This window comes from Hirundo rustica, chromosome 4 (genome assembly GCF_015227805.2).
Source record: "Hirundo rustica isolate bHirRus1 chromosome 4, bHirRus1.pri.v3, whole genome shotgun sequence".
Taxonomy (NCBI): Eukaryota; Metazoa; Chordata; class Aves; order Passeriformes; family Hirundinidae; genus Hirundo; species Hirundo rustica.
Genome location: NC_053453.1, coordinates 30,955,926 through 30,982,902, shown reverse-complemented (window position 1 = coordinate 30,982,902; position 26,977 = coordinate 30,955,926). Strand labels below are relative to the sequence as shown.

The 26,977-nt window shown below is 36.7% G+C and overlaps 1 protein-coding gene across 2 annotated transcripts in view; it reads left to right on the top strand.

Moving 5' to 3' along the window:
* The window catches only part of SCAF11 (SR-related CTD associated factor 11), a 51,214-nt gene that overhangs the window by 3,084 nt on the left and 21,153 nt on the right, over window positions 1–26,977 (top strand). For both annotated transcript variants that reach the window (XM_040061552.2, XM_040061553.2), the window contains exons 2-5: window positions 13,999–14,074; window positions 14,913–15,067; window positions 24,138–24,215; window positions 25,921–26,018. In XM_040061552.2, the coding sequence (XP_039917486.1) occupies window positions 14,014–14,074; window positions 14,913–15,067; window positions 24,138–24,215; window positions 25,921–26,018 (392 nt within the window). In that variant the 5' untranslated portion in view covers window positions 13,999–14,013. The remainder of the gene's footprint in view (window positions 1–13,998; window positions 14,075–14,912; window positions 15,068–24,137; window positions 24,216–25,920; window positions 26,019–26,977) is intronic.

The window sequence follows — 26,977 nt, the reverse complement described above, 5'->3', positions numbered from 1 at the left end:
GCTTGATTTGAGAGGGTCTGTGTGCAATGATATTGTATCTTCCGTATCTGTTTAATATCTTTTCACCCTACTGATGAGTACATGGATACCATTTGCAAGAAAGTTGCTTAATTTTGATACCCTGAACTACTTGATTCTCTTGTGCACGAACATAGCTGCAATCGTGAAGTAGCAAAGGGAAGGCTGTAGCTGGAGGGTGGATGTACCTCTCTACGTTTCTGTTTGCAAAAGCTGCAGCTCTGCTGTCTCAAACAGCTCTGTGTGAAAGGTTTGAGAGGTTTGTCACCTCTGCATCTGGCTCTGGTGAAGCACCAAAGGCATGATGAGGGTGATGCTTTGGAAGGACTCTCAAAGGTTGAATGTGCATAATCAGTATTTAAGTACCCCACACCAGATTCAGAAAGTAGCTTTTCTCTGTTGGGAGCTTTAAAAAACAACCAATCAACCAACTGTGTTGGTTTAATACAGCATGGCTTTTAGAGGGGGCAGAGGAAGCCACGAAGGCTGTTTCTGAGAGAGAAGCTCCTCAAAACTTCTACTATGTCCAGCAGAGCCAATCCCTGAAGGTTCTGATGATGGACTTATTGGCTGGCCCAATTAGAGAAATTGGTAACGCCTCTGTGATGACATATTTAAGAGAAGGAAAAACTGTGTGCACAGGGTCTGTGCTGCTGGGGGCCATTCTGGCACCAACAAGTGGCCGTGTGGCCAGGACCGTGCAAATGGGGCCAGTGCCAGGAACACCCCTGTGGCCAGGGCTATCTTGGCACTGTGCTTACTTGGCTGCTTTTAACCAGCCTTGGTGGTGGCAGCAGCTCCTCCTTTTGAGCACCCTGCATCAGGAGAGGCGGTGGATGGAGCCGGTGCCTGCCTGCTGGGAGGGGACCACGTGGCCAGCAGCGAGGGGCATGATGAGCAGTTCCCCGATGTGGATCAACCTTTCAGCACTACAAAACCCTATAAGAACTTTTCAATTGATAAAACTTGAGAACAAACGAACCTACAAATAGCAATTTTCTTCCAAGTCAGAGAAGAGGAAAAAGTGAAGATCTGTGAGGACAACATGGAGACACTAAGGTTAGTGAAAGGAGGGAGGGGGAGGAGGCTCAGTTGGAGCTGAGATTTTTCTACAAGCTGTTGTGAGGACTATAATACAACAATTTCCCTGTAATTCATGAAGTGCATGGCAGGATGTAGAGGTCCACTTGCTGCCCATGAGAAAAGGTGCTCATGCTGGAGCAAGTAGATGCTGAAAAGCTTTAACCTAGTGGGAAACTTGAACAGAGAGAAGACCCTTGCTTCCAGATATATCGAAAGGACCCTTGCTTCCAAAGTAGAGCAGCTCATCCTCAGAAGACTACACCTCATGTACTAATGACCCACGAAGAACAGTTGTGGGAAAATGGTTTGCCTGTGGGAGGAACTCACTTTGCAGCAGGTCAGGAGGGACTGCTACTTGTGGATTAAAACTATGCTAGAAAAGTTCACAGAGAACTGGCTCCCGTGGGGAGGACCCCACAACATAGCAGAAAAAACCCAAACCTCTTTTTCCTAAGTGAATTAAAGAAAGAGATTTAAAAAAAAACAAAAACCAAAACAATTAAAGACTCCCATGTTTTTTCTCTGTGCTGTCGATGGAAAGGAAGCAGGGGCTGTAGGGAGGAAAAAGGTGTTCTAAAGGTTATTTTAGTTCTCATTTTTATCTTTTAATTCTGTTAATAAATTTTCTTTATACTGTTTAAGCCTATTTTGTCCTTTAGTGTTTTCTCCTAATCCTTATCTCAACCCATGAGCTCTTCAGTTTTTCCTCCTCCTCTGCTCAACTACAGCAGAAGAGAATGAGTGTATAGTTTTCTGTGGGTGCCTGGCATTTAGCCAGTGTCAAACCATGACACTAAAAAAATGCAAAAGAGGAAGCTGCTTCTTCTTGAAGAGTTTAACTGTCCTATGTCCTTTTATTGCAATGCATCAAGTTTCCTAAAGACTGAGCAGGAGAAACAAACTCAATATAACTAAATGTGGAAGTTGTCACTAAACTTGGGAAATTGTTAATTGACTTCACAAAGGACAGTCAAAATACTGCATTTAATTTATACATTAAACAAATACACAGACACGTGTAGGCATTGTACATCTATGTCTTACATTTGTGTGTGTGGTGCTGAGTATTTTCACCTTTTTATTTTTTATTAGGAAGTTACGCTGTCTCACAAATTTATTTTGCTGGAACAGTGGTATTGCTCTTCTTTTTTTCCTTCATGAGAACACAGAATTGGAATTTGAACTCAAAAGTACTCTGTCATAGCAAAAATGAAGATGTAACGTTTTACTTTTTATGATTATGTGATTGGTGGTATTTCTTAACTTTCTGAGATTTTCAGATTTTGCATGGACATATATATATGTGTGTATAAAAGAATATGTAGAGAGAATTGAAAAGTAGAAGTGTCTTCCAGTAGTTGTTTTCTGAAGCCTAATAATGTGGTAAATTGCAGTATCTAATCACTTTTTCTGAAAGATGCTAACAGTAATGTCTGTCTTAATGCTTTTTTTAATATTTGAAACTTTTTCAAGCGAGTACAAAATTACATGGAAATGTCAGTTGAGTTAACCCATGTTATCTCTCTACTTACTATCTGACTTTATTCCAGCAATAATAAAGAATGTGAAATTCCGTGTGATCGGTGTCTGATAGAAGTCTTCATCTCTGTCCATATCTTTAGATGGCAACACAGGCCAAAACTGGAGTAATGAAAACTTGTGCTTTTCTTGCTATGCCACATGAGGGGTGGAGACACTTACATGAAAATGAGTTGAACTGATATTAAAAATCTGGATGTTAAGGTAGAATATGAAGGTAGGCATGCAATCTTAATTGGTCTGCTCACTATTCAGAGTGAATAACTTCAGCAGTTATGGACATAGGTGGGGCAGTGAAGTTTTCTGCTTTTCATATAGCTACTAGGTAAGAGGTGGTGACCATTGTGGGTAGATGGGTGTAACAAAAAGTAATTCGAAGTCCTATGAAACAGCTGGAGAAAACCATCTGTTAGGGCTACCTTGAGCTCATTGGAGTTTTGGTTTAGAGATGTTACCAAATAAAGATACCTATAACAATGAAAGTAAAGTACATTCTTCTCTTTAAACCTGTGCAGCTGTGATTTTTACGATGCAGTTTCATCGGCCCAAGCAAGAAAGGTACCTTATGTAAGTCTTGGATAAGTTAGTGGGTTCCAGTGGCTATTTTGCGGTTGTTATTCTGGCAAGAAACTTTGAATGACAATGGAGTTCCTCGTTGTGAGGAGCTTCTAGCGTTGTTGATATGGAGAGCTTAAGTTCTTTTTGAAGGTTTTCAATGGCATAGAATAATCAATTATAACAAAGCCTATGTTGGTCACTTGAGAATTCACAGTTAAGTACTGTTGTGTTGTAGATAATTTCTTGATGCCATATATATGGTGAAGCCAAAAAGGTGATTTACATGATTTATCTATTAGACTCACTTCACAAGTTAGAAGGAAAGGTGATGGAGTTGAGGTTATATTTTCAAGCTCAGATGTGAGGTTGCCATCTTGCATTAGTAGTTTGTGTTACATTTCTTTGCATTGCTGTTTGTGTTAAGAAGGACTTTTTCTTACATTACCTGTCTTCCATTCCTGGCTGGAGTTTTCTAACTTTATTTTAACTGTCTTGAAAGTTGTTGCTGAGTAAGGGCTGTGAAAACAAGATCAACAGTAATTAAAGCTGCTTACCCCGCATCTATCTACTACTTCTGAAATGATGTCCAATGCATTGTTATTCTACAGATATTGTAGGAGATTTTGTACAAAATACAATTACTCTTAAAATTATTATGGTTGTCATAAATCCTTCGCAAACTCTTTTTCCACAAATACAGCATTTCTTTTTGTTCAGGTTTTGTGAGAGGTTAGTGTAGGTCTTTGACCTGAAATGCTGTTATTCAAAGCAAGAAGGAGCTTGAGGACTGTATTTTTGACACCATAGCTTTCATCTAGTGTGGGGTTTTTTTAAGTGTATGCCTCAGAGAGGCAAAATGTACTTTTAAATGGGGATGTTATTTTCTTTCTTTTGTTTGTTTTTGACTCAGTGTCTTTATATTTTACTTGTAATCTGGAATTTCTTTTTGCAGAAATACAATTTTTTAAATCATGAATGTGTCATGAACATGACACAAGTCTAAACCCTTGATTTGATGTTTCAATTGAAAGAACAGCATGCTTTTAATAGAGGACTCAAGTTCAGGATATTTTTATCAAGGCTGTGTCTGTTGTTCTATGCAATCTTCTGTAGTCCTTTTTTTTCCCATGTAAGTTAAATCATAAAGTTATAGGGAAGCCTGTGCATTGCATAAATTTTGTTAGAAGAATGTGCTTCATTTTGCAGGGGCTCAACATGAAGAAGCTAAAAAAATATGACTACTATGGTTTAGGTAAAAGAAAAAATAGTGCTAATTCATAGTTGGACAGGTGCATGCTCTTTCTTTGCTGCATTTGTCTTTTTTTCCTACAGCTCAAGATGCTTCTCTAATCACCTGCCACTCTCATTCTGTTGCCCTATTACTTTTTGCATCTTAAATGTGCTTCTTGCAGCTGCCCCTGAGCTTTCCATTTGAGCTCAGACTTACTCCATCGGGTTTGCCCATCATTTTTCCTTGCCCTGTTAAAAGGTCTTAGTCTTCTCTGCTTCTGTCATTGCAAAGTCTTCTGGTTCAGCTCCTGCATCCCTGATGTTTGAGTCTGGCTACTTGGGTATGATTAGGATGGTATTAAAAAAAATAAAGATGATCTTTCTAGTTTCTTTAGCATAAGAGAGATGACTGCAACAAGTCCTGCTGTGTTGCCATAGCACTGGCTGAAGTATGCTCATTCATCTTGTGGGAATGTTGTATGTACCGTGTAGCAGTGGGATAGGAACTTCCAATTATTTGTGTATGCTAAGCACAGCTCAAGTTTGGGGGGGGCGGGAATTAAATGAAATGACTAGCAAAGATTTATTAATTAAATGCAAACGTTTTTTTCCCCCCAGATCTGTGACATGGCTGTATTTGGAAGGGTTACTTGTGTGGAAAGCATGTTCTTACTCTCCATGACCCACTGCCAAATATCTGCTCTTTGGTGGAAAGCATGAAAATACTAGTGCTTCCAAGTGGCTAGAAAAAAAACTTAAAAAACCCCCCCAAACACTGTTCTTGGAAATAGCTGAGCCATTTTTGCTGACTTTGGTATGTAATTCTATCCCTTCCAGCTGCAAAGTATGCATGTGTCTAAGGAGCCTGAGCAGCAGAAGGCAAGGTCCTTAGTTTAAGCTTATTCAATTTAGTTGCTTGAACCATGTGCACTATGACAATAATGCCTAATGCCTAATGAGTTCCTGTTACTTGTAAATCTCAATTTCACCCAGTTTAGTCACAGACTACTTAGAAGAAACACCTAAGTGCTGAATTCTACGTTTTGTGAGAGCATGTTATGTACACTATTTTCTCTTTCGTATTTTTTGTATTCTGGTAATTACTACAGTATTTATGTGTTTTGTTATCAGGATATGAAAGGATGTGAGTTAGCCAGTGGCAAACACATGTTCTTCCTACGGGGGTGGTTGTGGTGTAATGCTTCTTCTGTTGAGAGCCTTATCATACACGTGCATGCACAGGAGAAACAGCAGCACAATGCACATTGCCTTCTGCTGAAAATACTGGTTTGGAAAGTAAAATAAGGCGGGCTTTTAATTTCTGTAACTGCACATTTCATCACCTTATATCAGTCTTTAGAAGGTTTTATTCATCCTGTCTTCTGTATAAATGAAGCTGTTTTTACCCAAGGGACTGAACTACAGCTCCAATGAATGTTTCCTCCTTATGGCTATTGTGAGCCCAGCTGTACACTTCTGTAAAGATTAGGTCTGGGATTGTCTTATATAATTCAGAACATCTTTGGAAAACAGTGTTATCAGTGCAAACTTACTGCAGAGCTACCCTGAAAAATTGCCTTAGTTTAGCATGTAGGGAAGCTGCATGGCTTTGCCCTCGCTACTTTTGCATTGTCAAGAGCTGACAGAGCCTTGAGTAACATAATTTGTAGGAGTAGGAAAGGGTTTTCTCACAGACTTGAGAAGTGTCATCTAAGAGCCAGTTGGGACACAAGCATAACTTGAAATTACAGGTTAGATTGATCAGCTGGGAGCATATATTTTCAATCAAAGGAAGCTGCACTGTGACAACTAACTCCCCTAAGTGCCTTTTTTTGTTTGTTTGTTTTTATTCTGTTCCTTGCTGACTAACAAGTTTAGCTTTACCTAGTTTTTGGTCTATGAATTGAAGTTACCTATACACAGGGCCATTTTGGTTGCCAGTGGTCACTCTGAAACATACTGATAGTATAGAGGTGCCACTTAGCTATACTTTGACATGTAATGTCATGTTGTCTTATGCGCTAACCTCACAGCTGCTGCCAGATACTGAAAATCTTAAGGGATAATTGATGTACATTGACTTGTGGAGAAATCTGCTGAAATACACAGTTTATTATCACCTTTAAAGCGAGTTCAGGAGAGCTCCTAAACTTCTGCTCTCCATCCTAATGGAAAAAAAGTGTTTTATAGCAGACATTCAGAAAGATGAGAAATCAAATTTGCCTCCTGTAATTAATTACCCATCGGTGCCAGTAAAGTAACTAGTTCAGTACCATACTCAGAACTGCTAACTGCTGTGCATGTTTGTGATCAGTTTTTCTCTACCTCTTCCTGAGCTTCCTCAGAAAATGGGGCTCCATCTTGTGTGATAGCATGGTGAGAACTGATGAATACAGGGAAAACTTCTTCTGTGTGTTTTTGACAAAGAGAATTAATATCTATTTGAAGCTTTAGCTGTTATGGTCAAACATCATACCTTTTGTGGCTCGCTGGAAGCATCGGTTTTTATATGGATTGTCCCAGTAGTTATGTGGATGCTTATGAGTCTGGGCAAATCAGCCATCCCATGTGTGTCATCTTTGCGGGGAAGGAGGGGTGATAACAACAGTATTTCACAAATTTTGGTGGCTGATGTTGTTTTAAGTTAGTTACTGCTTAAAAATTATTAAATGGCTTGTTCTTTTCAATGGTTTCTTCAGATGGGAGGTATGGGTTTTAGAGTTTTGCTGAAGACTGATAGCTTTATTACCAAGATTTTTGACTATCATTTTGTTACTTGTTACTCTTCCGCAACCTGCGTTCTTATTTTTCTGTATTACTAGCTAAAAACTAATGAGAACTAGTTACTTGGGGAAGGGAAGGAACATGAAAGTTGGTAGATTGGGAGGTCAGCTGCATGACTGGAATTCTGAGGTTGAAGGGATATTTCTTCCATGTTTGAGTTTTCCAGTACAGAGAGTGATAGGAAGTTCCTTAATAGGTTCCAGTTGGTGATAGCAACTTTGTTGATATCTGTTGGGTAGTAATCTGTTGCTGTTTAGGTTTCTTATGGCTTTGGTAGGTTTGTACTAAAGAGCATTATATGGGCTCCATGCTATTGCTAGAGGTATTAACAGTAAAGTACAAGTTTTGGAATGTAAGTATGTTGCCCTTTTCTTCAGTCGGTAATCTGTCCAGTTCTGTGTTGTAGTGAAGGTTTTTGCATAGTGACTTTTCTATGTAGAGCTAGAACTTGGTTATTCACCCTTAAACACCGAATAGCTGTGATGAGTAAAGTATTTTTCATTTAGTAATCACAGAATGCTAAAGCAACTTGGGAATCAGCTAAGTTGTCAAGGCACAGGTACAAGAAGTGGTACTGCTGACATTCCTAGGCTACTTTTTACACTGGCCAGTGAACAGAAGTGTTTTGCTTGCAGAAAATTGATTTGTAGCAGCACTTCAATACCCACCCAACATTCGGTAAAAGACATGGTGTCCCCCACAGTTTATAAAATATTCTCAAGTAATGTGAGGTCTTATTAAATGACATCTTTCTTACTGCTCTTATTTTTTGCTTTAGTCTTGTAGGTACTCTTTTGTTAAACTTTGTTGAGGAACGCTGCCCATTCCACTGGTTTAACAAATATTTGTACCGCAGATTTTGAGACCGTTTATTAGCATTATATACAGGAAGGAGATTACCCTGCATGTGTGTCCACTGTGGGGTTCTAAGTCTTCCATAGAACTCTTGACTTTCGGGATGGTCTGACAAATGATAGTCGCTGCATCTGAGTCACTGCAGCAGTTCTCAAGCACATTTTGATAGAGCTATGCTTGCCTTCCCTGCTTATGAGGCAGTTATGGTGTTCTCCTGTCCAGTGCTGACTGGACATGAGTGAGTATTTGCAGCTGGTGTTTGCATTGTTAGTCTTGAGTGGGCCACAAAAATGAAAGCATTGATTCTAGCAGGGACATAGCTGTAGCCACATCATCTGTAATTGAAGTGTACCTGTCAGTATCTTGTTGCTAGATTGTGGAAAATCTGAGGATAACATCCACTGTGTTGCTTTGGGTGGCGTGGCTTTTTTTGTGGGTTGTTTGTTTGTACTTTGTTTTGTTTGGGGTTTTTTTTGGGTGGGAGGAGGGTTTGTGTAGGGAAGGGGAAGAGCAGCAGACAGCAGTGTACTGTTTAATATGGTACTTCTAGCCATTTGGCTTCGGTTGTTTTCTTGTGTGACTTTATCTTGCATTTTTATGGACCTGGCAGCTGCTCTAGCTAGGTACTGCTGTGTCCTTGAAGGGGGTGCAGTTTGACAACAAAGTCTGAGCTTTTTTTGCACTTTACCACTGCCAAAAGGGGCAATGCCTTTTTATGTCTATCCTCCCTCATTCTGTCACTTGCACTTTTCTTTGGACACCTGTGGCTCTTAGTGAGTCTGCTCACCATCACTAGTGGTGAGAAACATAACTGCTTGTTTGGGAGACAGCAAGCTGTTAGATTAGCTCAGCTCTTTTTGGTAATTACATCCTTAGAGGGTCTGGAAGGAGTCTTTAAACCAGCAGTATCTTCTTGCCTGAATAGCAGTGATTCTTTCCAAGACATTGGATCTACATGAATAGGCTTAAACCACCTATAGAAAAAGATTTCTCTCTTTATTCCCCAAGGCATAGCACTAGTCTTTTTCTTTCTCCTCATCTTTGTTGGTTCTATTGCATTTGATTTGGGAATGCAGACAAGGTGCAGTTTGAGCTTACAAAGAGTAAAGATCCTCTTTAAAAGCCTGCTTTTGAGTGTCACCGTTGGTTCTATTCTCACTAATGTGCTGGGCCAAGAGATTTTACTGCACAAAGGAGAAAATCCAGGATAAGTGCTTCCAGATTCTCAATGTAGCCTTCATTTATTGAAGGACAAACAACATTACTCAATTGTCACTTGAAGCAAGTCTACCTTCCAGGCTCTTCTGACAAATCAGAAGTTTTTCCAAATGAAAAGTAAAACAACTGTGAAGGTTCTTGATGTACCTAGAAAATTATCCACTAATGTGGGGGTTTTTTTCTATTATTTTTCTTGGTGTATGTGTTGTGTTAGACATAGTGATACAAGTAGGTCAAAAGCTTTTCAAATGTTCCACTGCCGTTGCAAATTATAAGTATTTCCTCAGCCCATCTCTTAGATAGCACAAAAGTTCTGGCAAAATATTTAAAAATCTTCATCAGCAGCTGGATGTTTTCCCAGTAATGGTCCAGAGATTAGGGTGAGCCTGTATGAGAAACTTCAGAGGATACATGTTCTGCATTAACTACTAAAACTACAATAAAAAAACCCACGAACAACAGAAACCTGTTTTTGTGAATGTGACTAGTTGTTGACATCTGTTTTCTTTAAAAACATATTTGCTGAGGAAGCAGCTTAAACCTCTTTCCCAGGTTTCTTAATGACCATGAAAATGTATAGGGAGAAGCAGTCCTACCTATTACTGCCCAAAATTTTGATGGAAGTAAAGGGTGTTTTTGTTGTTTATTAAGCAAATAAAGTCTGTATACTAAATATGTCTTACTGTTGTTTCATAATTGAAACTGATTGTTTCTTGAGTTATTAAAAAAACACAACTAAGAGTCCCCCAAATCCTTTTTAAAATAAAATATTTTTAATAGAAACAGAACAGTCAAAATAAGTTGCTACTCTGAGTATTAATGCAACCTTTATCTAAGAAGTTGGAAGTTCAATTACAAATGTTTCCTGAGTTAAATCTGTTGCAGAAATGAGTAAGGTATCTTGGACAGCCTTTTTTTACTTTCTCACTGAAGACCTTGTTACATGTGTTCCTGATTTCCATCCCCCTTTCCAGCTGAACTGGGGTACTTCTGTGTAGATGAGTCTTTAGACTGTTAGTGTATTGGAGGAAGAGTGTATTTAGTTGTTGCATTTTATTTACAGGGTGTATAAAGAATGCTTGTGAAGACTTTGTCCTGTAGTTAGGAAGAGAGGTGGCATGTGCTATTTTCATGTGTCATTTATAACTAGGCTTCTGTAATGTTTTAAATCCAATGCTTTTTCTACATCTATTTAAGATTTTAGTATAATAGATTCATTAAGAAATTAAGAGGCATGACTTTGAACAGACCAAGTCTTTTCTTTCCACATGCACAATGAATTCGTGTTTAAATACATTTTTAGGTTGTGAGTTATATGAAGTAGTTTGTGTGAATCACACTTGTACTTTTGTTATACAGGAAATAGTTTAATGTGAGCATGGCACTTTCGTTATGGAGTTTAAGTTCTCCATGAAGCTGTGTTCCTCAGATGGACAGTGACAAATGTATTACCACAATCTACAGTCAGCTCTCTTTAAGCACTTTTGTTGGATGCATTCCATGAAAACAAGAACAGGAATTTCTTTGGATGAATAGCCTGGAAACTTAAACATTTAATTATTTTAAGAGAACAGGGAAATGAGGTAGTGTTGTGTACCTGTGCTAGTGTCTCTGATCACTGTTCTCAGTTTAATATACTAGAATAACTTTGTCTTTATGTCAAATATTAAATAAAGCAAAATATTTCTCTTAGAAAGCAATTCCATTGAGAATGTATCAGCACCTGAAAAGTACCATCTTGGCTGTAATGCTGTGCTGTCTTTAGGCATTCTTTGGAATGATTATCTGTAGAGTTTGGAGAGGGGTAGGTGGTTTTTTTTTTTTGGTTGGTGGTTGTTTGTTTGTTGGTTTTGGTTTTTTTTTTGTTGTTTGTTTGTTTTGTCAGCATAAACATAGTATAGTGCTTGTTGCTGTCTTGTCACATTTTGGGAAAAATAAGTATTCTGTTTTCCATGCAGTCTGCTCTTTCTAAACCACCAAGTTCTCTTTTCCTAACTCTGTTTTTTAATTGTATAAATTTAATAACAGTTCATTGTTAGCTCTTCTGCTATTCTAATGGCAGTGGTGCCCCTTTTAAAGTAGTGGAGAAAACAGTCTTTTCCAAGTTAATTTGTTAAATAGTGTGTAAATTTTGATTATATCTTTTACTTTATTTATAAAAATTTCAGTAGTATTAAATTCCTTTGCTGTGTTGTGTGAAATGCAGTGTCAAACTGACGAAGTTGTGCTGTGCAAAGTGATCTGTGAAATGCATTAGCAGCACTCACAATCTGTTTAAATTATAGGCTTGTGAGAAGAATGGGGTAACACCACATAAATGTTTTCAGTTGCTGCATGCTGTGGATTTACTGATATTCTGTCAGAATTTTAGGATTTCTGTTTTTGTAATTATTGGAAGTGTGTCAGAATTTCTGGGATGTCTGTATCTAGAAAGAGTACAGTGGAATAAAAGGATACTTTTTCTGGGGAAAAACAAATTTGAAGAGCTTCTGTGTTCTGTTTCTGCAATCTGTTTTAGTGAATTCTAGACCTCTGTTATAAAAAGTGTGAACTCAAAAGCTACTCCTCAATTTGGTATCTAGATTGTGTCTGTTTCAATAATTTTCTGTGGATGTATGCAGAATGCAGAATTCTTGATCTTGTCTTGAAGCTGACTTAGCTATAAGGTGTCCTGGGATTTGTAGGGTTGAAAGATGTTTGAGTACAGCTTGTGGAATTTTCTGCTTCTGTAAAGCATTACTGAGGTTTTAAGATGCAGAGCAGAAGGGATGTTCTTAATGTTTCATGTATAAAAGCATCTGTACCACACACTACTGCATGATTTACACATTCTGGGCCAAAGCCACTTGTGCAAATCAGAGTGAAAGCAACAGACCACAGTCTCCTAAAATCAAACATAGTTTTGGTTGTCTTACCTGTTCTAATTTCGTGCAGATTTTGCTTGTTGGAGGCATTAGATTTTAAAGGAGCAGCTTGACTTGGGTTGGGTTTCCTTGTGCTTAGCTTGCAAACAGTGGAGGTCTGGACAGTGGTTGTTCTGTACCTTACAGCCTGTACTTTACAGCATTACCTTGCCTGTACCTTACAGCATTGGCTGCAGCTCGGTCAGTGTTAGTGCTGGTAACCAGCCTACAGTCGATGCCATGTATTAATGATATCTTTTGAAATAATTTTAGATATAAAAATGTGATAGCAGTGTAGGGGGGAAATCCCTTCAAGCTAGGCTTTTCTTTCCTTTGCCTTTCACTTTCCCCTACCTTCAGTTGGATTGATTCCCATGTTTCCCTTAGGAAATCAAAAAGTAATTTCTGATAGGAATATTGAAGCCATTTTGAATTCTAATGGCAGATTTCTAACTAGTTTTACAGTTTTGACCAATTATTTAGCAAACTGTCTGTGTCTTGAGACTCACAGGTCTGAGTCCTCATTTCTTGGGTCACCTAAGAAAATAAGAAGTGTATGTGATGGGAATGTGCAGCAGTTGCTTTTTGTAGTATATAAAAAAAGATCAATAAAAAACTTCCTGCTGCCAAGATCAAGCAATAAAAACTTGATTAGAAGAAAAGTTTGGGGAAGCAAATTCTGTGTCTCCCTTTTCTGGATGTCTTGGTGTTAAAGGGAAAATATTGTAGTTTCTGAGTGAAATAGGAAGAAACTTAAGTTGAAGAGTGCAGTTGTGGCAGTTGCAGCTCTGCCCTGGTGCTTTGTCTAGCAAAGGTGTTGAAGTGTGAGAGTAAACCTCAGCTGGTTTGCTTCAGGTTTGAATGCTTAAGATCTTGGTAATCTCTGATTTCTTCAATGTCTTCTGAAGTTTTAGCTTGTCCTTTTAAACACTAATAATTTTTAAAGCTTCATATAGTTCTGAAGAAACCTGTTAGTCCCTCTGGGGCTTGGGTTGGAGCTTTAGGTGTATGTACTATCTCTGCTGTGACAACAGAAGTTTGAAATGCAGATGAGTCAGTCTTTGGTATAGCTATGCTTTTTTTCAAGTGTGTTTCACTCTGCATGTATTGAATAAGCCACCAAAGAACATATACTTGCTATTTCTTATGCAGGGTCAAATTCTTTCAACCTTTGTGATGTGGATCACTGGGATGTACTTTATCTGCACTATCTCCTTCACAGAGCAGTTAAAAAATGCATCCCCATTCATGATATGCCACTGCACCTGTGCTTGTGACCTGTCTCTTGTTTGATATAAATTTCTCTACATGTTTTACTGAGTGCAAATACTTTGCATTATTTCCTTATTGCTTTTGTCATACAAATATAAAGTGTTTTCATTTTTCTCACTTGCCACTACTATGGTGACTCTAGGTTTGTAAAACAACCAACACTTCTGCACTTCTGATGCTTGAGTGTTTGAATTTATTGCTTCAACTATTTGCATAGGGCAATTTGCAGGTGTTAGTTACTGCAGTGTTGCTTGGGGTGGTTTGCATGGAAACTTAGCAATATGTTTAATTTTTAAAAATAAAAGCACCATTGGTAGTCTTAAAACACTGCAAAAACTTTGCATCTGCTGAACAAAAGTGAATTTGGAAGTTAGAAACATCAGTTGCTAGATGGCAATAATGATACTTATAAATTGCAAACATTGTAAATGATCTCTTAACTTCTAATATCGTGTATTTCTACTCTACAATGGAGAATACTTGTTAATTTTATTGTTTTCAAGTTGCAATCTAAATGAACTGCTTCTGTGTTTTCCAGACTACATTTTGTAAGATGAAGAACAGAAAGCAGTGTATTCAAGATACTGAGGATCAGACACATGAAAGCATGGAAGGTAAAGTTTGTATGTGTGAAAATATTGAAGCATATTATTCAGGTTCAAGCTGTGAAGGTCTGATTTTTTTCATTTGCCTCTCAATTAGTATGCTGCTTGTTTTGAAGGAAGTTGTGTAAACATAACCACTATCTCAAAATATTTGGCTTTGGCCTCTGATGTCCCCAAATAATTTCTTGTCTCTTCTCCTGTTAATACTTGTTAATTTCTAGTAGGGGGGGAAAAAAAAAGAGAGAGAGAGAGAAAATGATTAATTCAGAGTAAAATTTCTTGAAGAAAAGTTAATACATTTTTGTGTTCTGAAAACACTTTAACTGTAACAAAATTGGGGGCATTTTTTTATTTCATGTACATGATTAGATAAATATTTGAAGATATTCAGATTAAGATAATTCTAAGACAGAAGAACTAAAGTAAGGTAGATGATGTGTATGTAGGATAATGAATATAGAATATGCTGGTGTAATTTATGTCATGGAAAGAGTACAAACACACAAGGAGAAAGAACTTAGGAGAATTATGTCTAAATGACTTCATAACCAATAGAAAACACTGTGATGCCTGCTTTATTGAACTATCCCTGTAATTAGCTTCCCTTTGTTTTAATGGCAAAGACTGGTACAATAGTCTGTGAATTAAGTTGCTTAGCTTTTTTTCACCTGAAACATGGTTTTCTGTAGTTAAAAGGAAGTTGAATTCAGGTTTTTGGGTCTAATGCAGCTACGAAGCTGGCCAGAGGAGCACTTGAAAGAATTCTTACTTCTTTATTATTTAAATCTAGAAGGATTTTGTTTCAAAAACTGTCAAAACTTCTAAGCATCTGTGTTAATAATACCAGGTGAAGAAAACGAGGAAGACTATTCCTGTTCTACTTTACTGTACGATGGCAACACGTGCCCCATCTGTCTGAACTGCCTTCTAGAGCAAGAGATTGGGTTTCCTGAGAACTGCAGTCATACCTTCTGCCTGACTTGTATTCTTAAATGGGCTGAGGTAAGACTGAGCATCAAGGTGTGGTTTTATCTTTCAGTGAAAACTGTTGCATCTAATAACTACAGATTTTTTTTTAAGCAAGTTACAGATTTTGGCTTTGCACAGAAGTGTTCAATGACCAATTTGTCAGATTTTGGAGAACTTTCTTCTTAATGTGATAAAGTATTTTGTGTTTTCTTTCCCTAGACAATCTCACTCTAGTAACTTAATGGTTGCTAGAGATAAGGGATGGGTAAACAGATTGGTGTTGGCTGTTTGGAAGATCAGACATTATTATGTACTGTTATGCTATAATATTGCATAGTTATTAGCTTAATCTTACTTTGCGACAACCTGTAGGCTGTTTGTTATAGTGTCAACTCAGGGCTGGGACCAATATGTATTCATGTCAGTCTACAAAATGAGTGGTACAACTTTAGTTTTATAACAGTAAAGAAAATTCTGCTAAAAGCTTTAATGCTGTTCTGAAAAAAACCCCAAACTTTTTAATGATGGCTGTTTTTTGTTTGTAGGTAGTTGTGGAACCCTAAAGAAAAATGACTTGTTGAACAAATACTTGACAAATTTGTTCTATTTAGCCCCTTTTCCCTCACCTATGCCATGCAAGCATTGCATTCAGTCTGGTGTCTTTACCTTTCCTGTAACTTTTTCAGTTATCAGTATAGAACACCAAATTAATATTGCTTTGTACTGGGATGAGCACGGTTTGATACCTTTTGCCCTGCTTCTATGGACTTGAATTAATTTGCCACTTCAGTGAGACCACCGTTTGGTTTCTTTGCAATATCATTGTTTTGAAGTAAATGATGATTTTGGTTGCAGTATGCCTTTAGAATGTTGGTATCACTTGACTCTGTGTGTGTGTGTGTATATATATATGCAATATGCTTATTCTTGCTATATTTTTAACCTTAATTTTTGTGCTATTTATTACTGAAAGCTGGTAGTAACTCAATTTTCTGAAGAATTTATATAAACTTCAGAGTATTAAAAAAAAGGCTATTACATTAAAATTGCATTAGAATTACAAATCAGACAATAAACAAAGTTTCCTGTTGCCAGATTTTCTGTTTTGCATTCGATTCATTGGAGCAATTTTATTTGTAAGGGAAGAGGAAATTCTTACCTGCAATTTTACCCAGAGTGACTTAGCTGGTTGCTATAATGACAGGTGAAAAGCATTAAACAGTGACATGCACAGGGAAGCAGTACAGTATATTGGCTTGCTGCTGGATTCGAGTTTATTCACATTGTCTAACAGATGCTTTTAAGCCCAATGAGGAAGAGAAATTTTCTTGTTCTAAAGGGACACATGAATGATATGACATTTTTCTTGTCACGTCAATTTTATTTTTTGTGGTCTGAAGTGCTATTCAAATAGAATAAAAGCAACTTCTCTTAAGAGTTGACTGGTAAAGTAGATGTGATGCCATAAAAAAGATGTGGGGGAGTTTCTAAAGCTACATAAGACTGCTGCTGCTTTTCATTAGCGACATCAGATAGGTAAAGCCAGCCAGGCTTCCTTTTCTGAGGTTACTTGACAGTCAGCCCTGTTGAGTTCATGGAACTCCACTGTCTAATCTAGTAGTTTTGATTAAAAGTAAAGTGACAAAAGAAGTGTTGAAAACTGGGTGACAGTTCAGAGGCTTCAGCTCTGAGAAGCAGATGAGGTTCTATAGATTTGAATGATAGGAAAATATTAGAAGCGTGTCGCCATTTAAAACATGCTGATGCTGTGTGCTTTTTGCCTGTTACTAATATTTAATTACTGAATGTGTTCTTTTTTAAGAATTGTTGCATAAGGGATAGCTTTCTCTCATTCTTGGTTGATCATAACCATAATTTAGGTAATTCTCAGTAATGAAGATGTAAAAAAGATACAAAAATTACCTGCTGTTTAAAAAACACCCTGCCTGATTCTGGGTAAAGATTAAATATTTATTTTTTGGAGTGTAAACAAATTGTTTTGAGAAATGGTATTTTCTTCTTTAAATGCTGGAGAAAAAATAGAGAATAAAATTATTGAATGAAATCTTAAAAAAAAAGACTAATATTCACATAATTTGACATGTTCTTTTGTGTATCTTCGGTTGTGTTCCTACACTTAGAGGCTTTGCCAGCAGTCTGTGTTCAAGTTGGATATTTTTTTTATTTTTCTGTGTTGCATCTGGACTTCAAAATATAACAGGAGAAGCGACTTCTTGAAACTGTTGTTTCAAATTGTACATAATCATTGTTTTCCTGAGAGTTTATGCCTTTTGTATATAACTGTGTAGAATAATCAAAACCAGGGTCATTTGGGCAGAAGATAAATTTTACTGTTCTGCTCCCTCTTCAATCTACAGGAGATTGTCAACATTGCAACTGCAGTCAAGTGTCTTGTACCAGCACATCTTCTGTCTGAAAGCAGTAGCCATAACACTTTGAGCATCTTATTTTTTAAGAAGTGAGAGGATATAGATTTTTAAAAAGCACTTAAAAGCAATAAAAAAGCAATATATAAAAATCGCCTTTATTCCAAAGGCTAAAGTGGGGTAGAAAACTTGCCACAGAACAGGCAAGATCCTGTTAGCTTAATCTGAACATTTAGTTTTGGAATTACATAATATTGCAGTTGTGTCAGTGCTGTATCATCTTTCCCTTTGAAGAAATGTGTCTAACGCCTAAAAGAAAAGTGAGGGGCAGACCAAGAATCCCCACAAAGTAGTTAATCTTGAGAGTAGCTTTTTATTGTGTCCCTTGAATTGTTCTGCTCTTTGGCTGTGTTAATTGTGGCATTTGAGAGCATTGCTATGCACAAAATGCAGTTGCCTATGCTCTTCTATACTATTAGACTGTCAACCTGTGTGCCTTTGGCCATGCTAACTAGCGCTCTCCCAGTCCCTGCTGGGCAGCACTGGGCTGGCAGACTGCTGGGCGCTGTCTTCAGTAGGCACATGAAGATTGACAGAAATGTTTGTCATCCTGTGTCAGCTGTCAACCACTTCTGTAGACCAACATGGTGTAATTTACTAATGAAGACTTTCAAGCTTGAGGCTTTGTATTTCAGTGAGTTTGTGCCGGAAGGTCATAAAAAGTTAAAGGTGTTAAATCAGGAGCTGAGGTTACTGGACACACCCTTCAGTGGGAATGTAGAAGGACAGTGTAAGTGAAGGGTTGCTTTCAGTATAAAGAATATGTATGTGGTAACATTATTCCCGATGCATAAAGGGGGGGAGGGTGTAGCCAACAACAAAAATCCCTATCTAGAGTCTTTAAACACCATCAGTAATGTCATGTTACACCAAAGGAAGCATTAATACGTTTCTGTCATACTATTAGTATATTAAAACTAGTTGGGTCAAAACTAATATTTTAGGTTTTTTTCTGATAAACTTGTGTTTTGTATTTTCATTGGTAAGCGCATGTTTTAGTTTATAATAATTGGTTCTGAAAGGATTTAGGTGAAATTGATGCAAAGAAAAGTTAACTAGCCATCTGTGGCAGACACACACAAAGTTGTTAACGCTGCCTCAGCTGAGACAACTGCTTTAGCAGCTGCAGTATTTTGTTTGTATGCTTAGAGAGAAAGCTCTACCTTTGTTTTTCTATTCTATTCAAAGAAAACTGTCTTATAAACAATAAATATTTACTTTACTGTAGGCTTTTTAACTTCCTTTCTGTTCTTCAGAGTGCTAATAAATGTACCAGAGATTTCTATCTCTGTTCTTCTATTAATTCTTCTTATGAGACGTCACGAGAGAAGAGCGTTGAAGAAAATATTCAGTGTGTCGTCTGCATTATTACAATGTTTGCGTAACAGACATTGATTTCAGTGACCCTCGCCTACCAAGCTTATTTATCTTATGATCTGGTCCTGGTTTTCCTCATTATTTTTTCCCCATCCTAAGAATGTGAAAATGAAGCATGTACAGTCTTAAATTCTCCAAAGCATTGGGGCATATTCAGGTAGGCCCTGTACAGGATTTGTGGCTGACTAAATAAAACTAAGGAGTTGGCACAAAGAGCTGTCTTGCATTATGTTTCTAGTGGATCTTCCTAGGTATTTTATTCATAGATTTTGATCTTCAGTTCTTAGAATAGTTGTTGCATTTGTGCTCATACTGAAATGGTTTGGATCATTGAGTATGTGGAGTATACTACTGCACATGTATATTCTTCTGAGGTTAAGGAGAGTTACCTGTATGAAAATTGATATTCTTAATGTGTATTCTTTCTGATCTGGATTCCATTTTTTCTAAAGGATACAGGAAGGAATCAGCTTATGTGGCAAAAATCTCCACAGTGATCTGCAGTACAGAGCACTGTGGGCACGATTAAGATGACACTAATGATCAAAACATAGATTGTATTCAAAGAAACACAATCTAAACTCCCAAAAATAACAGTGGAAAAAAGCTAATTGTTCAAGTATACCCAAAGTGATCTATACGTTGACAGTTCATCTGAGAACTCATGTTCAGACAAACTGTACAAATTGTTTCAGTGAGTGTAGATTTTAGATTTTGCGAATTTATGTTTGCTTTGTAGTACACAGTTGTTCCTGGCTATTTTCCTGCTTAAGCAGGGGGTTGGGCAAGATAACTTCCAGAGACCTCTTCTAATATCAACCACTTTGTGATTTTGCAAGAACATTTGTGTAGCAACTTATGAATGTTAATGCAGTTGAAGTGCAGTGCAAAATTCTGAGTGGTTTTCGCTTTCTCCAGTTCTTCCAATAGTGCCAATACAATTAAACTTAGTTTGTCAACACTTTATGGCAATTTTGAATTGGAATTTAAGAACTAGCCAGTTGTGTCATGTAGGTAGAGAGAAGAGAGCTGTTTAGATTTGTAACTTAGTCTGCTGATTAGGTGTTAAAACTGTCATCTGTTTTTTGCATTCTGTATTGTTGCTAACAGTGATTTTTCTCTCCAAAAAAGACTTGTCAGAAATGGTGCTTTCTTAAAGTATAACTATAAAACCTTTAAATGTACTTGCTTTTTTAAAGCAGACTGAAAAAGAAGTAAGTTTTTACGTGTTTCTAGAAAACAATGCATTTTCTGATGTCTTCCTACTTTGATTAAAATGTCGAGAGGGTGTTTCTCAATACTTGTGGTGTAATGGTCTCCCTGTTCACTGAAACTGGAGGTGGAATTGTGGGTTTTTTACTTTACTGTTATTACAAGGTGAAGTGAAATACACAGATATTGCTTTAACAGTCTAATTCTTGGTTTCACCTGAATTTTGTTAGGAGAATCTGGTATTATTTATGTTTAACAGATTATCTAAGAGTGCAGGATTATGTTTCTTTTTGTATCAGCTTTTCAATACAAAATTTGGAAAACAAACTTTATTATGAGCCACTTGAAAAAAACCACAAACTTGGGGGAGGAATTTACTGCAGCAACTTGAATTCTGTACTTTCATCTTGTTACTACTTGTTATGAAACCTCATAACATGGAGCTTGATGAGTTGGGGATATCTGTCAAAGTTATTTTATCAGCCAAATACATTTTGGGGTTAGCTTGCACCTGTTTGTATAGCTTTCTGAAAATTCCTAGCTGGAATATAGTAACTGCTTCAGCCTTATGCTTACCTCACTTTGTTCAAATGCTGTTTGAAGTGATACAGTTAAAATAGGGGACAATTGCTCCTTGGGTTTAGAGATCATAGTTCTGTGTCGCTCTAGCAGTTACAAGAATATAGAAATTAAGTTACGCCATTGGAGCCAAAGTAAGATTTTTCTAGATATTTCATAATAAATAGATATTTAGATAAATATCTATTTAGATAAATAGATAAATAATATATCTATTATTTAGATATTTTTCTAGATATTTCAAATTATATATATATATATATAGCTTGTGGACAACTTTTCAGAGCTTGCAGATTTTTGTGAATGCTCACATATTTTATGAAGTGAATTCTTCAGCTATCACAGGATGAGTGAAAGGATGAATCACTGTGGAGTTCTCGGGTTTAACAGGTAAACTCTGAATAGTTCGTGTGGATAATAAAACAATCAAAGACATTTTGAAGCATGCTGAGCTAATAGTGTGTGCTTTTCCAAGGAAGGAACTGTTGGGAAGCAAAGCAGGTCACTAATACCAGTGCTGAGGTTCTAATGATATTAATGGTTACATTAGATACTGCATGTTCTGATTTTTAAAGCTATGTAAAGAAAGGTATTGTAAAAATCTGTGGTTCTTCCAAGGTTCTGATACTTTTCACATACCTTCTCCCTTGTGCACAGTAGAAGTGGTAGCTGCTCCTCAGACTTATTCCATCTCAGCATCTTCTTTCTTGTTTGAAATGTTTTTCATCCAAGAGTACAGTGTACGTTCACTATTACTTACAGTGCTCCCTGAACAGAAACCTCACAAGAGTGGAATTGCTAAACTGCCTTTGATGAAAGAAGACTCAACTTTTGTTACCTGAACCATGTTCTCAAAAACCACGAGAGTTGAGTTAAAGGCCAACACTCTCATAATTGCTTCTTGTAATGAATGTTGACATTTTTTACCTTTATTCCTTTCTGTAGCAGTATAAATCCTGTCTTGCTGTTGGGAAAAGGGACAGGGTAAGAATCTTGTGGTTTTTCTTCCATTTTTTCCAACATTTTAAGGGTTTGCTTTTATTCATTAGCAGACAGGTGAGACTTCATGCATGTTTAGACAGAAGGAACTTCTGGTTTTCCTTGGGGTACCCAACAACTGTACTCCAGCTGGGGACTGGGGGTGTACAACCAAACGTCCTGAGTTTACTAGAATTTCTCTTGTGATAATGTTGTCAGCTTACAGAAAATGCTAAGGTTACAAAAAACAACTGTGTAGGAGTGGAAAGAGCATCTGCTGTTTCTGAGCATATCTGAACTTAGTGTTAGTTTTTGACTCTTCCAGAATGTTTTCCTCCCTTTCTACTGCTGTGTAAAACTGTATTAAGTTGTTAAACACTTGTTCAGAAGAACTGAACATTAACTATCTTTCTAGTGGAGCAAAACCAGTTGTTATTTGGATTGCTGCTAGTATAACTTGCCTTTATTCATTGCAATAAAGTATTATAGAATACTATCTTATAGTGACTTAAACTTGGGAAGATAACTTGACATTCATGTGTAAATTTAATGTAGGAAGAGGTTGTATTGGATAAATATTTCAGCTAAGGTAGATCCAGAAATGAGAATAAAAATGGCTAAGAAAGATAACTTCCTTCTACCCATCTTCTACAATCTGGTATATCTAAGAATGAAAGTGTGCGCCTTGATGTTTGCAGTGGCTTCAGAAACTGCAGTGCATTGCATGCTATCAGATATCCTGATGAAGCATTGCACTACTATGTTACTGTGAGTTAGCTGTGCCTTGAGAGGACAAAAACTGTCTTCATGATGTGAGTCCTTAGGGAGCTGGCTTAATTACCCAATATGCTTTTTTTATCTGGGGCCATGATGCTGCAGAGAGCAATGGTATCCCTCAAAAGAGGAAGTTTTTAGGTAGGACAAAATACCAGAGCATCAAAGGGTAGGTAATGGCTTTAACTTACATCCTTGTTCAACAGCTTGTTCCTGAAACTACCCCTGGGGTTTTGTGGTTTTTGTTTTTGGTGGTTTTTTGTTTTGTTTTGTTTTGGGGGGTGGTTTGTTTGTTTGTGTAGTTGTTGTTTAGTGGGTTTGGATTTTTTTTAAATCAGTCTAATTTGGTTCTATATATGTGAATTGAAATCAGAAGCTCAGAAACTTCGTGAATTGCTCCATGTTTGGCATCTGGTATGTGAAAGAGAAGTTGAGAACTCTTTGAAATTGAGAAAAGGACAGAACTAATTGGAAAATTAAAGCCCTGAAGAAAAGACAGGAATGAGGTTCACCACTGAATTTTGGGGCAAAGTTCATATGCAGATTTTTCACAGCAGCTTATGCAATTCTAGTACTGCATGTTGCTTGCATAGATACCCTGTAGCTCTCTAAATTGCAGAAATTACATGCCTCTTCAGGGCATGCAGTTTATATACTGGATCTTGTTGAGTGAATGCATTAGGGCTGGAGACTGGGTGTGCATTTTGGTTTTTTATTTTGTTTTACAAGTGTTGGACTGAGCCTCTGAAGGCCAGTGGAATTAAGGTGGGTGTAATGATGACAAAACCACCAAACCAAAGAAAGAACCACGCCCCCACAGCAAACAAGTCTGGAATTTAAAGGAATAAAGGGCTCTCTCACAGCAGAATATCCAATGTGGGTTTTTGTTAAAGCTGATTCACTACATCATCCACTTGGGTGGAGCTTCAGTTGAAATATCTCAATTCCTTGGTTAATATAAGTGTGTTATTGTTCTGTGTGTGTTCTATCTGTGTGTTTATCTGTAATGCAGCCTCAATAAGAGAGCATTAAGGTGATCAGGGGAAAACAATAAATCGTTATTTCTATCAAACAGTAGGGTAAAATAGTCTTCAGTTCCCTTTTCTTGAAAATTGATTTGTAAAACTTTAGATGTGTTATATGTGGGAACCTGTTGTCTGCTGACTGCAACAAAAGAGGTGTGTTATAAGCACTGTTTGCTTATGGCCTTACCAGTTTTATGTTTTGGGGGATTCACAATGCAACAAAATTCCTGTTGGAAATAAAATATTAGAACAATATAAAAAGTTGAGGACTTTGCATGTTGTTACACTTTTCAGTGTGTTACCAACATTAGTCTTACATCGAATCCAAAGCAGCATACCAGCTACTAAGAAAAATTAGCTTTCTTCCAGCCAAAATCAGGACACATGGGTATAAAATCAGTTACCGAAAAAGAGTGAAAAAAATGGAAAGTGAAAGTAACTTGATGTAAAATGCATTAAATGCTTTTCCTTTTTAAAAAACAATTTCTGGGTTACATTCTTGTTTGCTTTAGATTTTTTCTGAAAGAACAATCTGCTTATAGGAAACAAAATACTGAGTGTATGGATAACATGTCCAAATGCATTCTTACTGTGAACAAGTTGGGATTTTGTGTGTTTCTGTAAGCTACTATAATAGCGAATAAAAGTGTAGAAAATTATGGCTTCTCTTTGCTCATTACCAAGTTTGTAATAAGTAAAATAATTTTTCAGACAAAGGCTTCGTGTCCTATTGATCGCAGACCATTTCAAGCAGTGTGCAGGTTGGATGCATTGGATAAGCAGATAAAGGTATGTTCCAGACTTATTTTCTTAAATAACATCTGTTGTAGGAATGTCCAAGTTATGGTACAGCCTTTTATTCATACAAAATGAAATGCATTGTATTAAATAACCTTTCCTAATGAAGTAGTTACTGCTTCAATGTTTCTATTACATACTTGAAGCTAGGAATTATTCTTAATTATTTTTTCAGAACAAGTATTTACCATAGTAATAATAATCATAAAGCTGCTGTTGCTACTTTCTAGTATCTTTGAGCATTCATGATATAGCCAAGAATAGAAGTATAGTAATTGGTCTCAGCTTTAAACTAGGTTTTGTGAACAACTGCTGTACCAATCATGCAATATTGCCCTTTTTTTTAGCTGAGGTGAATCTTCTGTATTCATAGCCTCCAATTCCCACACAGAAACACATGAAGACAAGAGGAATCAATGTTGAACACTGTTCAACTCCAATCTGAATTTTTTTAATTTCTGAATTCTTAAAATACTGATATTAGTAGATACTGAAAGTAGTTTATCAAGTAGGAAAAGATCTCTTCTGTTAATTGATCTTAAAAGTGTATACAGAAGGATGCTGATAATTCCATGTACAACTTAAAAATTTTGTGATGAAATTATGCTTGTAAGTAGTTCATAGGCTGCTGGTCTTGCACTTTTAGAAACATTTAGAAGACAGGCTTCCACTACTCACTCCTTGTACTTCTCAAGGCCCCGGCAGTCACCTGTAAAGGGAGATGTGCTGGCAACTAGAGATGCTTCCTTCTCATAGGAAACTGTTTGTGTATTTTGTCATCTTTATTTCTGAAGAATCAAGGAAGCAGTTGAAATAGGTTAAACTGAAGTTTACATTTGGAAAAGTGTAAAGGCTGTATCAAAATACAGTTTGAAAGATTTTCTGTTCACAGAACTGCAGTGTAAACAGGTGGGCAGAGAACAATGTCCTTCTCTGAAAAAGAGCCATGGGAGCTGTAGGAATAGATGGAACGTGTACCAAGATCTGCAGACACAGTGGTCAGCATCATCAGTGCTGCTCTCAGGAGACCAGCAGCTTTCTCTTTGTGATATTCAGAATCAGAATGCTAATACGTTAAGAAGTTGCATAAAAAGCCAAATTTTGAGAATAAGGCAAGACAAAGTTTCGAGTGCAAACAATTGCAATATAGCCATTGGATTAACTTCACAGTGTGAAATAAAAGTTGTATTGCTCTCAGTGTTTTTGAGATGTGGAAAAAACTCAATGTTGTATAAAATACGTAAGTTATTTGACTCTAGAAGAAAATTGGGTTTTAATTATGAGGAAGCATATTAAGTTGAGTGGTAGTTTAACATTTTCCCAATGTGAACCTTGTGTATTCTGAACAACCAACTTAGTTTTAAAAAACATATCTTATAGATTCTTAATGGAAACTAGTGCCTAGCTCTGAGACATTTGCTATGGCAGTCTGAATGTTCGGGGCTTTTTTGGTCCTGTGAACTCAGTATGCATCTCAGGCATTGTCAATAACATATCAAGGTGTAGGTTTTTCAATTTTATGAAAAACAAATGAAAAAAGTCTCCAAACTGTGAAGTCAAAGAAGTAAGATTGAAATGTTTTCTAGTCCTTCTGTTTGAGCTTATGTTCTTTCATCGACCTGAAGAGGCTTTGTATGAATTTAAAACCCAAGTGTCATGACATTCTAGATTGGATTGACTCTATTTTACAACACAGGTTCAGGTTACAAAACAGCTAAGAAGGAAGGAGGAAGAAGAAAACTGTGCTTACGATAAGGAAACTTACAGCCATGTGAAGATGAGAAGTTTTGTGAGGTTGGTCATCTGTGTAATTTCAAGCACTTGAATTGGAATATTTGAAACATATAAAATCAACTGGTTTAACATGTACAGCCTGAAAATTTTATAAAATTATTTTTATTTTAAAATAAGTTCATTTTCATGAATGATAGTTTAATTTTACTTTTATCATTGCTATAATTCCCACTTGAATAGTTAAAATAGCAAGGAAGAAGTAAAGGATAATGTATTTCTTGCATTGAGCTCTGTGAAAGTTGAATTTTTCAAGCAATTCTGACAAATTTTGTATTAATTTGAAGTATGGCTACATCAAACTTTAACAACATATATCTTTTTCCTTGTTTATGTAAACAAACATCTACTTTTCTTGCATGTTATCATCAGCACTGGTGATGCTTCTCTTCTATAAAACATAGTTGTAATCAACAACTGATTTTATTCTAGCAAGCTTGAGAGGGAACATTTCTGTTGTTATATGGAAATAACGTTTCTGTTTTGGGAAACTTTGTCTTGTAACATTTGCTGCATTGTATAAGGGGAAGCTCAGGATTACACAGATGAATTTTGCTAAATAGTGCTTATCTAAAGTCAGTGTTTAATGGAATGTATGAAAAATACATTCTTGAGGTTTAATGTGAATCAGACTTCATTACAGCAAAGATAACGAGGTAAATTACCTTTTTTAACTTGTAAGAAAATAAGATTCACCATTCTTAATCAACACTGACTGATAATCTTAAAAGGAAGTAGGTTATAACATCTTTCACATGTTGCCAAGAAATCAAACAAAACTGAGCATTCTGATTTAATACAGGATATTTATTTTTGTGTAATTTAGTTTCCTTTTTTTTCTATCTAAGCTGTTTGAAGCACTGTGGCTTTTAATATCTGGAAGACAATATTCATGATGCAGTTAGAACTTTGTTTCTGTGCATAAAGTAAAAATGCCTTCAAATAGGAGAGGATTTTGTTTG